Source organism: Amia ocellicauda, chromosome 14 (assembly GCF_036373705.1).
Source record: "Amia ocellicauda isolate fAmiCal2 chromosome 14, fAmiCal2.hap1, whole genome shotgun sequence".
Lineage (NCBI taxonomy): Eukaryota > Metazoa > Chordata > Actinopteri > Amiiformes > Amiidae > Amia > Amia ocellicauda.
In genome coordinates this window covers 1,477,837-1,494,380 of record NC_089863.1, presented here as the reverse complement: position 1 = coordinate 1,494,380, position 16,544 = coordinate 1,477,837, and the positions used below count along the sequence as shown (strand labels likewise).

At 51.1% G+C, this 16,544-nt stretch overlaps 1 protein-coding gene across 1 annotated transcript; it reads left to right on the top strand.

Annotated features, from left to right (window-relative positions):
- Window positions 1-1,020: 1,020 nt before the first annotated feature.
- On the top strand, window positions 1,021-16,012 carry gucy2d (guanylate cyclase 2D, retinal). The gene is made up of 21 exons (XM_066722352.1): window positions 1,021-1,800; window positions 2,194-2,639; window positions 3,135-3,433; window positions 3,778-3,909; window positions 4,298-4,538; window positions 4,707-4,791; window positions 5,181-5,277; window positions 5,404-5,538; window positions 5,649-5,732; window positions 6,396-6,572; window positions 7,134-7,290; window positions 7,402-7,551; window positions 7,816-7,964; window positions 8,086-8,249; window positions 8,505-8,697; window positions 8,875-9,049; window positions 11,212-11,310; window positions 13,477-13,571; window positions 13,775-13,860; window positions 13,992-14,088; window positions 14,182-16,012. The coding sequence occupies exons 1-20, from the start codon at window positions 1,109-1,111 to the stop codon at window positions 14,074-14,076; spliced, it is 3,741 nt and encodes a 1,246-aa protein (XP_066578449.1). The 5' UTR covers window positions 1,021-1,108; the 3' UTR covers window positions 14,077-14,088; window positions 14,182-16,012.
- The last annotated feature ends 532 nt before the right edge of the window (window positions 16,013-16,544 follow it).

Sequence of the window (16,544 nt, the reverse complement as noted above, 5' to 3'; positions counted from 1 at the left end):
AAACCAGCAGGGTAGGGGGACATCCAGGACCAGGGCTGGGAACCCCTGTTCTGGAGTATTCTGGGTACAGCACTGTGTTCAAGGGTGCAACAGCAGCGTCCCCTACCTGGGACACACATCTGGAGCACGGACACTCTACCCAGAATGCACCAGGGCCACACAGCTGTGTCGATGGACACCTGTGGGAGTCACTGTGGATGCAAGTGTCAGCCTAATCAATTCCTATTATTGATACTAAAACTAATAATAACAGCAGGATGCTACTGGACTTTCCAACTACAAGACCCATTTAATTGATTAATTGTGTAATAATTTAATTTGTTAATTGATTAATTTGCTAATAGTTTAATTGCTTAATTGCTTTCATCCAGGATAACTGTGCCACAGCGATTTGCATTACACTACACCACCCTGTGCTGTACATTGCACTACACTACAAACTGTGTCTCTGTCTGTCTGTCTTGTCTTACACCAGTGTAATGTTGTTGGCTGAGGTGTGTTGAAGTGCGATTGTTGTATTGCACTGTGCTGTACTATTGTGTCAGTGTGTGCGGGGTTATCCTGCGGGTCATGGAGAGGTCAGTTGCATCCATTTCAGCTGCATGTTATTTGGCAGCCAGTGCTGAGCGACACACGTGACCACAGTACCAATGCCCGCCCACACGCTCAGGGTCTCTCTCATGCAGACTCAAACTCACACAGTGGAGTACAGTATGGTATAGGGCCCAGACTGTGTCCCTTGTGTCTGTTTTAACCTCTCTCCCCCTCTCTCTCTCTCTCTCCCTGTCTCCAACCCTCCCTCTCAGCCGTGGGCCTCTCCCCCTCCCTCTCTCTCCTCAGCATGTGCAGCGAGGCCGGGGGCCGGTCTCGGGCGGTGCCAGCGCTGCGCTAGTGCCTACTGCGCCAGAGGGTAGGGACTGTGTGCCAACCAGGACGCCCTCTCTCCCTCCCTCCCTCCCTCCCATTGCCGTGCTCCACTCCTCCATTCCCTAGCCCCCCCTGTCTCCTCCCCCTCCCCATCTCCCCTCCTTCAGAGCCCACCCACACACTCCCATCTCTCCCAGCCCTCCCAGCAGCCAACCGTGCCAGCGGCAGCCCGGTCCAGATCATGTCCTCCCAGTCAGATAGCTGTGGGAGCCTCTTGCCAGGTCTGTCCCATCATCCCCGGTGGCTACGCACTGTACCCCTGCCGAGGGACTGGAGCCGGAGCCGGAGCCGGAGCCGGAGCCGGACTAGGGGCCCCAATCAGACCGGGACCAGGAACCGGGCCGCAGCAGAGTGGAGGAATCTGACAGCGGACAAACCGCAGGACAAACTGATCGAGAACCCGAACCGGAACCACAGTGATATCGAGGTCGAGAAAAGGAACGGGAATGGGAGCGAGAACACACCAGGGCACAGAGTTGAGATCCTGTACGAGAACATGAGCGCGAGCCAGACTGGGGTGCGCAAAGAGAACAGAGGCAGGAGAGAGAACCAGATCGTGGACCTGAACGAAAACCAGATACAGAACCCAAACCATCGTCACAGCAGCCTCCAGCTCAAGACCCAGTGTCAGAACTGCCCCAGCTACAGACCGGCCCCCTTCTCCTGCAGTGCCTGGGGGGGCAGATGGCTGTGGCTCCCCCTGCTGCTGGCTGCCTGTTGCCTGCCCCCCCACGCCCAGGGTGCCACATACAAGGTGGCGGTGGTGGGGCCCTGGACCTGTGACCCTCTGTTCGCCAAGGCGCTGCCCGACGTAGCGGCCCGGCTCGCTGTGGGCCGCATCAACAAGGACCCCTTCCTCAGCAAGGGCTACTGGTAGGACAAACCCTCCACTCAGACAGGCCTCTCACACACTGTTACACGCACTGTACACGCACATCATGACAGCACAAATAACACGCACTAATTACACACTCAGTACACGTACAGTTCAGCACAAATAACTGCACAGTACACACATTATACACATCATGACAGCACACATAACACACACTCATTACACACAGTACAGCACACATACCAACACGGTACACACACAGTACATGTACAGTTCAGCACTGCACAGCACACATTACACACACGATACCCACATGTTACACACAGTACACACATCATTATACTACATTGCAGTCCTATGGGCTTCAGCCAGGAGCAGTAGAGAGCCGCGCCGTGTGACGCGGGGGGCGGTTTTGTGTGTGTCGCCCGCAGGTACGACTACGTGGTGATCAACGAGGACTGCCAGACGTCCCGCGGTCTCTCAGACTTCGTGAACAGCGAGAGCTACGCCAACGCCTTCCTGGGGCCCTCAAACCCGGGCTACTGCACCGCCGCCGCCCTGCTGGCCAAGAACTGGAACAAGCCGCTGCTGTCCTGGGCCTGCCTGAACCCCGACATGGGCGAGGGCGGATACCCCACCTTCCTGCGCCCGCTGCCTCTGGCGTCGCGCGTGCTCTTCTCCGTGCTGCGCTACTTCCGCTGGGCCCACGTGGCCATCGTGACGGGCGAGAGTGACCTGTGGGTGGAGACCGGGCACGAGCTGGCCGCCTCGCTGCGCCAGCTGGGGCTGCCCGTGGGCCTGGTGGTCACCATGGAGGTGGAGGGCAGGGGCCCACGCGAGGCCCTGAGGCAGATCCAGCAGGCAGACAAAGTAAGAGGTAGGGGAGCCACGCGAACATGAACGCGCACATGAACGCACCGACACTGAAAATGTAACAGATACCGATATTGTTACTGATACTGAAAATGCAATTGTAACTGATACTGATAATGTAACTGATACCGATATTGTAACTGATAATGTAACTGATACCGATATTGTAACTGATACTGATACCAATATTATAACTGATACTGATAATGTAACTGATACTGATACCAATATTATAACTGATACTGATAATGTAACTGATACTGATACCAATATGGTTACTGATACTGAAAATGTAACTGATACCGATATTGTAACTGATACTGATAATGCAACTGTTACTGATACTGATATTACTACTGATACCGATAATGTAACTGATATTGATACCAATATTGTTACTGATACTGATAATGCAATTGAAACTGATACCAATATTGTTACTGATACTGATACTGATACAATGATGCTGCTAATAATGGTACCAATTCCTCTCCCCCAGTGGTGATCATGTGCATGCACTCTGTGCTGATTGGAGGGGAGGAGCAGCGGCTGCTCCTGACGACGGCACACCAGATGCGCATGACGGGGGGCTCCTACGTGTTCATGCCCTACGACACGGTGCACTACGCCCTGCCCTACAGCGCGCCACAGCCCGCCCTGCTCAACGACTCCGCCCTGCGCCGCGCCTACGACGCCGTTCTCACCGTCACCATGGACTCCGAGGACGAGCCCTTCCCCGAGGCCTTCCGCAAGGCGCAGGAGTCCTACGAGATCCGCTCCAGCTGGCAGCCCAGCCAGGTAAGAGGGAGAGAGACAGGGGGACATATTGTGTAAGTCGCCCTGGACATTAATTTATTATTAATAATAAAATAATAATAATATAGGGCGAGATGGTGTGGGTGTGTGTCTGTTTGTGTGTATGTGTCACTCTATATCTGTCTGTCCCTCTCTCTCGCTGTGTCTGTGACTGTGTCCATCTGTCTGTGTGTTTCTCTTCGTCTGTCTGTCTGTGCACTTACCGACCAATCGACAGCAGTCTAATAATGACCAATATCTCTTTTTCTTCTCCTCCTCCTCTGCCCCTCTTCCTTTCCCATTCTCTCCCCCCCCCCTCTCTCTCTCCCTCCCCCTCTCCCTCTCAGGTGTCCCCGCTGTTCGGCACCATCTATAACTCCCTGCTTTTCCTGGCTCACTCGGTGGAGCACACTCGCCGCAGCGGCCGCTGGGTCTCGGGGCTGTCGGTGGCACAGCAGGCGCACACGTTCGAGTTCCAGGTGCTCTGCCACTGGCTCACCGCCCCAGTCACTCAATCGCAAGAAGCACAGGCACTGGCACAGAGACACAGAGAGCGAGAGAGACACAGAGACAGAGACAGAGACAGACACACAGGAAGTGACACCGCTGCTCCACTGTATCAAAACTAGACTTTATTTTGAATGAGTTAGCATAAAAATTAATACAGACTAAAACGCACACACAGACATAGTCCCCCCTGTATCTCCACACTGTCCCTCGGGGGGCCGGGGCGGCTCTGTGCTGGGGGGCTCCAGCTCTCCTGCCCCCTCTGCTACACAAACGCACAAGAAACTAGTGGACTGACACATTGAGCAGCTTACGCACTGCAATTACTGAAACACTGATGCACTGCCATTGTCTCCACAGGGGTTCAACCAGCGCCTGTGGGCGGAGGAGGAGGGGGATGGCATGCAAGCGCGCTATGTGGTGCTGGACAGCGACGGCGGGGGCAGCACTCTGCACTCCACCCACGCCTTTGAGCCGGTGCTGCGGGGGGGGCTGGGTGGGTCCCTGGTGTCCGTGGGCCGGGCCATGCACTTCCCTGGGGGGTCCTCACCTGGCACTGACTCCAGATGCTGGTTCGACCCCAACAGCGTCTGCACTGGGGGTGAGAGAGGGAGGGCTGGGTGTATTGTGTCCTTGTGTGTGTGTGTCTGTCTCTCTGCCTGTGTGTGTGTCTGTGTCTGTCTGTCTATTTCTGTGTGTCTGTCTCAGTGTCTCTCTGTCTCAGTGTCTTATTGTCTAATACTGTTTCCCTCTCCCTTTCTCTGTCCAGGTGTGGACCCAGTGTTTGTGTTTCTGATTTTTATCCTGATCACAGCGCTGGCTGTGGGGGGAGTGGCCCTGTCCTTCTACCTCAGGTCAGGAAACGGAAGGGGGGGTGACTCTGACACTGACACACTGTCACACTGATACTATGTAACACTGACTCACTGACAGTTACACTGACTGACACACCGATACACTCAGTAACTGGGAATCACTGGCACACAGACACAGACGGACACACTGGCTGACACACAGACACACCAACGCACTGACTCGTCCACATATTGACACACTGACCAATGCACTGAATCACTGGCACACGCACTGACGAACTGACAAATTTACCTATGCAAGAGCTGATGAACTTACACACACACTGATGCACTGATGCACACACCGACAAACTTACACAAGCACCGACGCACTGATGCACACACCGACAAACTTACACACGCACTGATGCGGATGCTGTGTGCTGCAGGCGGAGGATCCAGCAGGCCCAGATGATGAAGGGCCCGAACAAGCTGCTACTCACGCTGGACGACCTGGTGTTCATCAACGCACAGCTCAGCAAGAAGGTCAGAGAGAGAGGAGGAAAGAGGGAGAGAGGGAGGGAGGGTGGGAGCAATTCAGATGGCCAACTTAATGTGTCTCACCTCCCTCCCTGCCCCTCTTCCTCTCCCTACCCTGTCTCCTGGCTGTAGAAGGTGAACGAGGACAGTGTAGCCGGGAAGAGCCAGTCTGAGGTGAAGAGCAACAACAAGACCCCACGACACTCTGTGTCCGGCCGCAGCCTGACCACCGCCTCCCCCGAGAGCTCCAACGTGGCCATCTTCGAGGTCAGCACACGCACATGCACACTCACACACACACGCACACACACACTCGCACAAAACAAGTCAATGAGGAGGTCAAACCTGCCGGTGCGACCGCTGTTGTCTTCCCCCAGGGAGACTGGGTCTGGCTGAAGAAGTTTCCAGAGGGAGGAAAGAACATGGAGGTGAAGCCGACCACCAAGACCATATTCTGCAAGGTGAGTCTGACTGACAGAGGTGTGGCTGGGAGGGAGAGAGTGAGAGAGAGAGTGTGGGGAGAGAGAGAAGGAGAGAGGGGTAAGAGAGCTAGTGGGGGAGGGAGAGAGAAGGAAAAAGGGAGAAAGAAAGAGAGAGTGTGGGACAGAGAGAGAAATAAAGGAGAGAGTGGTGGAGAGAGAGCATTGAGAGAGAGGAGAGAGAAGGAGTGAGGGGGGAAAAGAAAGAGTAGGGGAGAGAGAAGGAAAGGAGAGAAAGTGGGAAGGGAGAGAGAGTGGAAAGAAAGGAGGGTGAGAAAAGAGACAGGAGAAGAAGAGAGAGAGATGGGGTGTAACGGTGTAGGTGTCTCTGCTTATAAGATGTGTGTTTTGAATTAATTACCTTTATCTGTTTATCTTATCAAATTAATTGATTTAATTTCGTGTATCTTTGCTGTGCTCATTCATTCACACAAATATCATTAGTGACCATCTCCAGTCACATCCTGTCCTCTCTGTGTGATGGCAGCGAACCATTCAGTCATGTGCTCGTGTAGTTTTAATTTCCTGCTTCTTCATGTTCTTTAATTCCTTCATTCTCCCATGTGTCTGTGCGTTCAATTAATCAATTATTCCGTTAATTGATTGATTGGCTGTTGGCGTTGCATTGGCGTTGTGGTGGCACAGCTGCGGGACTTGCGCCACGAGAACCTGAACCTGTTCCTGGGCTTCTTCCACGACTCCGGGGTGTTCGCCATCGTGATGGAGCACTGCTCCCGTGGCTCGCTGGAGGACCTCATCAACAACACCGACATGAAGCTCGACTGGATGTTCAAGAGCTCCCTGCTGCTCGACCTCATCAAGGTACTGCTGCACATCTGGGCAACAGCTGGGTACACCGCAGTACACCTAGGCAACCTGAGCACACCTGGGCACAATTGGGCAACACCTGAGTAAACCTGGGCAACACCTGGACACACCAGGGTACACCTGAACACACATGCATACACCTGGGCACACCTTAGTACACCTGAGCACATCTGGGCACACCTGGGCAACACCTGAGTAACACTTGAATACACCTGGATGACACCTGAGTACACCTGGGCACACCTGGGCAACATCTAGGCATACCTGAGCACACCTGACTACACCTGGGCATACCTGGGCAACATCTAGGCATACCTGAGCACACCTGACTACACCTGGGTACACCTGGGTACACCTGACTACACCTGGGTACACCTGATTATACCTGGGTACACCTGCTTATACCTGGGTACACCTGAGTACACAGCGCAACACACTGACACCCATACAGTGAAACAAACACAATCTCCCAGACACTCACACACTGCATTCTCCTCCTCTCTTCTTTCCCTATCCCTCCCTCTCTCTCTCTTCCTCCCTCTCTCTCGGTCTCAGGGGATGAAGTACCTGCACCACAGAGACGTGATCCACGGCCGGCTGAAGTCCCGCAACTGTGTGGTGGACGGACGCTTTGTCCTGAAGGTCACTGACTATGGCTTCCACGAGATCCTGGAGGCACAGAAGATGTTCCACGGTGACCCTAGGCCAGAGGGTGAGTGGGTCTGAGTGTGTTTCCTGTGTCTGGACTCTGTATACTCTAGGGGACTCCACACAGTGCACTTCATGACACCGCTCTCTCGCTCTCTCCCTGCCCATCCCTCAGACCAGCTGTGGACCGCCCCCGAGCTGCTCCGGGACCCGGCGCTGGACCGGAAGGGGACGTTCAAGGGGGACGTCTACAGCTTCTCCATCATCATGCAGGAGGTCATCTGCCGCAGCACGCCCTACTGCATGGTGGACATGTCCACTGACGGTCTGTCCCTACCGTCTCTCTGTCTGCTGGTCTCTCTCTGAGTGTCCCTTTGGCTTTCCTTCTTTCCCTCTCTCTCTCTCTCTCTCTCTATCTCATAATATCTCTCTCTCTCCCTCTGGCTTTCCTTCATTCCTTCCCTTTCTCTCTATCTCTCTCATCGTTTTTGTCTGTCTGAGTGACCTTGTTCTCTCTCTCTCTCTCTCTCTCTCTCTCTCTCTCTCTCTCTCTCTCTGTGTGTGTGTGTCTGTGTGTCTGCGTGTGCAGAGATCATTAAGAAGGTCAGCCACCCCCCACCGCTGTGCCGGCCCTCTGTGTCAGTGGACCAGGCACCCATTGAGTGCATCCAGATCATGAAGCAGTGCTGGAGCGAGACCCCCGAGAGGAGACCCACCTTCGAGCAGATCTTCGACCAGGTCAGCGGGCGGCACAGAGCCACGCCACGCAACGCCGTGCCACGCACAGCAATACAGATAGATAGAGCTGAAGTCTTCCTCTCCCCCTGTCCCTCCCTATCTCTCCCCCCGACCCCCTCAGTTCAAGAACATCAACAAGGGGAAGAAGACGAACATCATCGACTCGATGCTGCGCATGCTGGAGCAGTACAGCAGCAACCTGGAGGACTTGATCCGAGAGCGGACTGAGGAGCTGGAGGTTGAGAAGCAGAAGACCGACCGGCTGCTCACGCAGATGCTGCCCCCGTACGACCCTCATTATCATTATTATTATCCATGTCATAATTGTCCTCGCCCTCCCCCCCGTTGGCGTCTCCAGTTGCGTGGGTGGGAGTGGCCTCTGTGAAGCAACAGGAGTTTCCGTTGTCTCTGGATCGCATACCAAGTGACAGAGACACGGGCAGAGACAGGGGTAGCGAGAGAAACGCACAACAACACGACAACACAACTAATCCAACAACGTCACCGATAGCAGTCCGCCTCCCTCCTCCCCCCCTGCAGGTCGGTGGCGAACGCGCTGAAGCTCGGCACGCCCGTGGAGCCGGAGCACTTCCAGGAGGTGACGCTGTACTTCAGTGACATCGTGGGGTTCACCACCATCTCGGCCCTCAGTGAGCCCATCGAGGTGGTGGACCTGCTCAACGACCTGTACACGCTGTTCGACGCCATCATCGGCTCCCACGACGTCTACAAGGTGAGGGAGGGGGAGGGGGAGGGAGAGGAGAGGGGACGGGGAGGGAGAGGTGGTTGTTCTTTAGTTGATTAGTCATGATGGTGTTTGCCTCTCTCCCTCCCTGTGTCTCTTTGTGTCCCTCTGTGTCTCTCTGTGTCCCTCTGTGCGTTGTCCCTCTGTGTGTGTCTCTGTGTCCAGGTGGAGACGATAGGAGACGCCTACATGGTGGCATCCGGCGTGCCGAACCGCAATGGCAATCGCCATGCGGCGGAGATCTCCAACATGTCCCTGGATATCCTGCACTGCATCGGCGCCTTCAAGATGAGACACATGCCCGACGTCAAGGTTAAGATCAGGATAGGGCTGCACTCAGGTGAGGGTACACCTGTGGACACACCTGTACAGTGAGGGAAAAAAGTATTTGATCCCCTTCTGATTTTGTATGTTTGCCCACTGACAAAGAAATGATAATTCTATCATTTTAATGGTAGGTGTATTTTAACAGTGAGAGACAGAATAACAATTAAAAAATCCAGAAAAACGCATTTCTTGATTTGCATGTTAATGAGGGAAATAAGTATTTGATCCCCTATCAATCAGCAAGATTTCTGGCTCCCAGGTGTCTTTTATACAGGTAACGAGCTGAGATTAGGAGCACTCTCTTAAAGGGACTCTCCTAATCTCAGCTCGTTACCTGTATAAAAGACACCTGTCCACAAAAGCAATCAATCAATCAGATTCCAAACTCTCCACCATGGCCAAGACCAAAGAGCTGTCCAAGGATGTCAGGGACAAGATTGTAGACCTACACAAGGCTGGAATGGGCTACAAGACCATCGCCAAGCAGCTTGGTGAGAAGGTGACAACAGTTGGTGCGATTATTCGCAAATGGAAGAAACACGAAATAACTGTCAGTCTCCCTCGGTCTGGGGCTCCATGCAAGATCTCACCTCGTGGAGTTTCAATGATCATGAGAACAGTGAGGAATCAGCCCAGAACTACACAGGAGGATCTTGTTAATGATCTCAAGGCAGCTGGGACCATAGTCACCAAGAAAACAATTGGTAACACACTACGCCGTGAAGGACTGAAATCCTGCAGCGCCCGCAAGGCCCCCCTGTTCAAGAAAGCACATGTACAGGCCCGTCTGAAGTTTGCCAATGAACATCTGAATGATTCAGAGGAGAACTGGGTGAAAGTGTTGTGGTCAGATGAGACCAAAATGGAGCTCTTTGGCATCAACTCAACTCACCGTGTTTGGAGGAGGAGGAATGACCCCAAGAACACCATCCCCACCGTCAAACATGGAGGTGGAAACATTATGGGACAGGACAACTGCACCGCATCAAAGGGACGATGGACGGGGCCATGTACCGTCAAATCTTGGGTGAGAACCTCCTTCCCTCAGCCAGGGCATTGAAAATGGGTCGTGGATGGGTATTCCAGCATGACAAAGACCCAAAACACACAGCCAAGGCAACAAAGGAGCAGCTCAAGAAGAAGCACATTGAGGTCCTGGAGTGGCCTAGCCAGTCTCCAGACCTTAATCCCATACAAAATATGTGGAGGAGCTGAAGGTTCAAGCTGCCAAACGTCAGCCTCGAAACCTTAATGACTTGGAGAGGATCTGCAAAGAGGAGTGGGACAAAATCCCTCCTGAGATGTGTGCAAACCTGGTGGCCAACTACAAGAAACGTCTGACCTCTGTGATTGCCAACAAGGGTTTTGCCACCAAGTACTAAGTCGAAGGGGTCAAATACTTATTTCCCTCATTAACATGCAAATCAATTTATAACTTTTTTGAAATGCGTTTTTCAGGATTTTTTTGCTGTTATTCTGTCTCTCACTGTTAAAATACACCTACCATTAAAATTATAGACTGATCATTTCTTTGTCAGTGGGCAAACGCACAAAATCAGCAGGGGATCAAATACTTTTTTCCCTCACTGTACATACCTGAATACACATCTACATGTACCTGAATACACAGCTGTATGAACACCTTTGGACACACCTGTACATACCTGAACACACAGCTGTACGGACACTGTGGACACACCTTTACATACCTGAACACACAACTGTATGAACACCTGTGGACACACCTGTACATACCTGAACACATAGCTGCATGAACCTGTATACACTCCTGAGCACAATATTATATACCTGTATACACAACTCTACACTCCTGTACACACATCTGTATATATATTTATACACACCTGTAGATGCCTGTATACACACCACCTGTACACACACCTGTATATGCCTGTGCACACATATGTACATACCCATACACACACGTGTAAACCCATATACATGCAGTGCCTATAGGAAGTATTCCCCTCTCTGTCTTTTTCACATTTATTTATAACCTGTTACTTTGATGAAGGGCTGAATACTTCCTATAGCTACTGTATCACCTGTACCCAAAATCCGATTATGTAAATAATTAAGTGTCATAAGTATTTGTGTTTTGTCCGTCTTTCCATTTGTGTGTGCGTGGGTGTTTGTGTGTGTGTTTGTGCACAGGTCCGTGTGTGGCCGGTGTGGTAGGCCTGACGATGCCACGGTACTGTCTTTTCGGCGACACGGTCAACACGGCCTCCCGCATGGAGTCCACCGGCCTGCGTGAGTACATGCCTGACCACGATTACACAATTATAAATCACAGATATAAAACCAGCCAATCACAGAGCAGCACTTCCAGACATCCCCATACCTCTTGTCTTGTGTATGAATGTCATCCCGGTCAGAGAATCATCAGTGTTTAAAATATTCAGTTGGCAGCGCAATGCGAGTGAGACCGGTGTCATGAGATGTGCATTTGTTTTTAATAGTTTTGTTACATTTAACCAGCATGAAAACACAACAGAGTGGCAGAGGAAACAGAGGGTGTCGATTAGAGGAGTCGCTTCTAACTGGAGTGAGGTTGTTAGTGGAGTTCCACAGGGATCAGTACTAGGGCCTTTGCTTTTTCTAATCTATATTAATGATCTGGACTCTGGGATAGTTAGCAAACTTGTCAACTTTGCAGATGATACTAAAATAGGCGGATACAATCTCGGCAGCACAGGCTATTCAGAGGGACTTCGATAATATTCAGTTGTGGGCCGACACCTGGCAGATGAAATAAGACTGTATCATGCACTAGTTAGAGCTCATCTGGATACTGTGGACAGTTCTGGGCTCCACACTTCAAGAAAGATATCGCTGCTCTAGAGGCAGTTCAGAGGAGAGCAACCAGACTTATTCCAGGTCTGAAGGGAAAGTCCTACTGAGAGACTGAGGAACTGAACCTTTTCACCCTGGAACAGAGGAGACTACGTGGGGACTTGATCCAAGTCTTCAACATCATGAAAGACATCGACCACATCAAACCAGAGGAGCTTTTCCAGATCAGCAGGGACACACGCACCCGGGACACAAATGGAAATTGGGCTTCAAGGCATTCAAGACAGAAAACAGGAGACACTTCTTCACACAGAGAGGCGTCACAATCTGAACAAACTCCCCAGCGATGTGGCTGAAGAGACAATTTGGGAACATTCAGAAACAGACTGGATAGGATCCTTGGATCACTTAGTTATTAATGGACACCAAACGAGCACGATAGGGCGAATGGCCTCCTCTCGATTGGACACTGTCTGATGTTCTTATGGTTAAGACTAGTCTATTATATTTTTATGCAACCAGCCCCAGGTCAGGCACAGTGGCTCCTGCACTGAACCATGTTTACACTCACATTTTCCACTGTAAAGATATCTGTGTCTCTAATCCTGACGTGTGTGATTTATAATAAGTTAAGAGGTTGTGTGACAGGTTTCTTACTGTACCAGAGATGTCATGTCCCACAACAGGACATGTGAGATGTTACACACCACAATGGAGGGTCAGAGAATGGGGTGAAGAGAGAGAGAGAGAGAGAGAGAGAGAGAAGATGGGGAGAAGAGGGCAGCTCTGATATGGGTCCAGACTGAGGTGGGGCAGGGTCAGGGCGGGGGAGGCAGAGCGTTACATCTCACTGAGACGGTTATAGCTTGGCTTCTTTTACCCCGGGAGGCTAAATCTGACCATGTAATACCTGCCCCCTCCCGGCAAAACCGAGAGAGAGCGGGATTAGGGGTGTTTATGGCACCGTGACATCAGCAGTGACGTCAGCCCCAGTCCACTCTGACTCGCACCCCGTCATCGGAATTGCATAACACTGACACAGAGCGGGGGAGGAGGAGGGAGAGAGGAAGAGGAGGAAAGAGAGAGGGAGAGGAAGACAAGGAAGGAGGGGAAGGGGATTGAGGGGCTATACAGACCAATCGGGCACTGCAGTAAATGAGCATTCACTCATGTGTCCAGAGAGATTGCATTGTGAGTGTGAGTGTGTGCTTGTGTGTGCGTGTGTGTGTGTGTGAGTGCATGCTTGTGTGTGTGTGTGTATGTGTGTGTGTGTGCAGAGGGCAGGGGGATCAGCGAGAGTTACTGGCCTGAGAAACTCACAGTAATCCTGTAAGATCATCAGCCTGTCTTAGTCAGAGATCTGCAGCAGGATTAACAGACCAAGGGGGCTAACTATAGTCACCCCATCTGCCTCTCTCTCTCTCTCCGTCTCTCTGTCTCTCTGTCTCTCTATCTGTCTCTCTGTCTTTCTGTCGGTCTCTCTCTCCGTCTCTCTGTCTGCCTCTCTCAGTCTCTGTCTGTCTCTATCTGTCTCTCTGTCTGTCTCTTCATCTGTCCCTCTCCATCCCTTCGTCTGTCTCTCTCTGTCCGCGTCTTCATCCCTGTCCCTCTCCATCCTCTCAGCCTACAGAATCCACCTGAATCAGAGCACAGTGGACATCCTGAGGGCTCTGAAGATGGGCTACAAGCTGGAAAACAGGGGGAAGACTGAACTCAAGGTGGGATAGGAACCCTGTTTCTCTTGCACCCCTCTCTCGCTCTCTCTCTGTCTCCTCCTCCCTGTCTCGCCCCACCTCTCTCCAATCTCTTCATCTCTCCCGTCTCCCTATGTCCCCATGTTCACCTAATTGTTTAATTGGAGTCATTATTAGGATATGAAGTCTTAATTGATGTGTCTGTCTGTCTGTGTGTCTCTCTGCAGGGTAAAGGTGTAGAGGACACCTTCTGGCTGGTGGGGAGAGATGGATACGACAAGCCGCTCCCCACACCCCCCGACATCGTCCCGGGGTGAGAGCGCACACTGTCTTTCTCCTGTCCGAGGGCTGGCCTGCATGTCTCTCCTCCTCTCTGTCTTTCAGTGATGCTTGAACAAGAGACCTCTCCTCTAAACTTCTCTCTCCATCTCCCTCTCTCCGCAGGGCGAGTAACCACGGGATCAGTCTGGATGAGATTCCACCCGACCGCAAACAGAAGTTCATTGATCGACAGAACAAGATGAAATAAAGAACCGGCCAGGTGAGAGAAGGACAGGGAGAGAGAGAGGGGGAGAGGATAAGTCTGTCTGATACACTGACTGACTAAGAGACTTTTTCTGTGTTTCTCCTCCAGCTGTGTATTGCCCAGCCTGGTCTACTGGGGGCAGGGAGGGATGGAAGGATGGAGGGATAGAAGGAAGGGAGGCGGGTGACCCCCCCCCCACCTGCCCCCCAATTCCCTCGCCACATCGCGAGGCCCAGTGCAAGGACAGACCCCAAACACACACACACTCACACACACTCTCACACAGAGGTGCAGTACTGATAGTACTGGATGCCCGGGTGGTCCAGTACCTGTCTGTGTGGGGGGCTACGCTATTGAACGTGTCTCACTGGGGGCCAGAGGGGCACCTCCCCAGGATAAACCCGTCTGTTTCTGTCTGAACTGTCACTGTGTCTATGTATGTGTATATGTACAGAATATATATATCGCTTTCCATGCCGAGAGAGAGAGAGAGAGAGAGAGAGAGAGAGAGAGAGAGGCTCCGCCCTCCTCGGCCAGCGCACGACCATTAAAGGACACGCCGTCATGCCAGTCATTTATTGGGGCAGCCGCTAGCCTCACTTTCAGATTGACCTGCAACTTCCAAGAAAATGTCACTTTGCTGGATCGTTCTGCTTCTGTTGCCCCAAAACCCTAGACCCTATTACACTCTTCCCCAACAGTAATCCCCTGGGGTTTATCAAATAGTCCAACTTTACACAACGTCAGCCCAACCCAGCCCCGGACCAATATGGCGGATCTCCGGGGGGTTACCCAGTGGCTCTGGTCTAAAGGCACTCTGTCTCTCTCCACCGGTCACTCTACGGCCTGTACCCACTCCACTCCACCGGTCACTCTACGGCCTGTACCCACTGCACTCCACCGGTCACTCTATGGTCTGTACCCACTGCACTCCACCGGTCACTCTACGGCAGTGGTCTCAAACTCAATCCCTGGAGGGCCGTGTGTATGCGGGTTTCATTCCAACAGACTCCTCAGTGACTTAATTGGTCCAATTGTTTAATTAGTAAGATGCAGTTAAACACCTATCCAGGCCCCGGGATATGTTATAAGCAACTGTATCTTGAATCAAATGCACTTTTAGACCATCAACTGTAAAATACCTCGCAATATATTTTTTAAATATGTCAAATTGAAAAATTAATTCGACATATTGAGTAATTGAGGACTTGGTTGGAACGAAAACCAGCATACACACAGCCCTCCAGGAACTGAGACCCCTGCTCTATGGCCTGTACCCACTGTACTCCACTCCACTCTCTACTGTCCAGCCCTGGTCCTGGGGGTGGGGGGGGAAGGATTGTTTTTATTATTTTATTTTGTGTGTTTGTTGGGGGGTGTTTATGAGTGAGAGTGTGAGTGTGTGAGAAAGAGTGTGTGAGTGTGTTAGAGAGAGTGTGTATGCGTGTGTGTCACAGAGCCCCTCCATCACACACACACAAAGTATGCGATTATTTATCCATGTTTATTTATATTAAAATAACCCAATTGGATCAGTATTTCAATATTATTATTATTATTATTACCATTTTAATTGTTAATATTATTTATCATTTTTTGTATCTGTCAATTAATCCTATGTAAAAAAAGAACCCCTATCAAAGCATATCAATATATCACCCACCTCTCTCCTCTCTCCTCTCTCTCTCTCTCTTAAATCTCAAATGGAGCCGAACAGAAAATAAGAAGTAAAAAAACTAATATATTCAGAAAAACAAGGGAGAATTTAAAGAAATAAACCACTTCTTGTAATTTGCAGAAGCTGAGTAGGGTTTTATATGGTAAAGACGATACAGAATGGGGTGGGGGGGATGTAATTTTGATCTTTTGGACAGAATTGTAAATGTGTAGAGAATATTTTTGTGTGTTTGTGTAAATAAATGACGGTTATAGAAAAATACTCCCGGTCTGATTGTTATTATTATATAGTATAGTTTAGTAGAGCATAATATAGTGTTTGAAAAAGAACATGGAAGTCCTCTGAGATCAACTGGAGTGGAAAATCGAGCCCTTACCAACATGGCGTCCACCTGCCAGACAAAGCCAGCCGATCCAAGATGTGAAAAGTAACGGTTGTTTTCTACCAGAAGCGTCACAGACTTTCCCCTGATTGGATGCACTGAGTCACGGCTGTTGGAGAGGCGGCAGCAATGAGGCGATCAGTGGGCGGGGCTGAACAACACGGCCAATGACCAATGGAGACGCCTCTCTCTAAACCCCGCCCACACACGAGGAATGTGCCAAAATAAGTTTTGCTTACGTCACAATGTTTTGTTTGCAACTTTGATGTCTTTGTTTCAATATTAATGATTTTCTTTGTTGCGCTTTCCATTCCAAAATCATTGCTTTCTAATATTGGCACAGATATTGCGCCCTAGACTCGGGCTGCCCAGCTCAGCTCATCGCCTGCAGTACTGCAGTACCATCTGCTG

Coding starts and splice junctions, on each gene's coding strand:
- gucy2d (XM_066722352.1), top strand. CDS start 1,109: ATGTCCTCCCAGTCAGATAGCTGTGGGAGCCTCTTGCCAGGTCTGTCC. Junction 7,291..7,401: donor CGGTGACCCTAGGCCAGAGG/GTGAGTGGGTCT, acceptor CCCATCCCTCAG/ACCAGCTGTGGACCGCCCCC. Junction 8,698..8,874: donor GCTCCCACGACGTCTACAAG/GTGAGGGAGGGG, acceptor CTCTGTGTCCAG/GTGGAGACGATAGGAGACGC.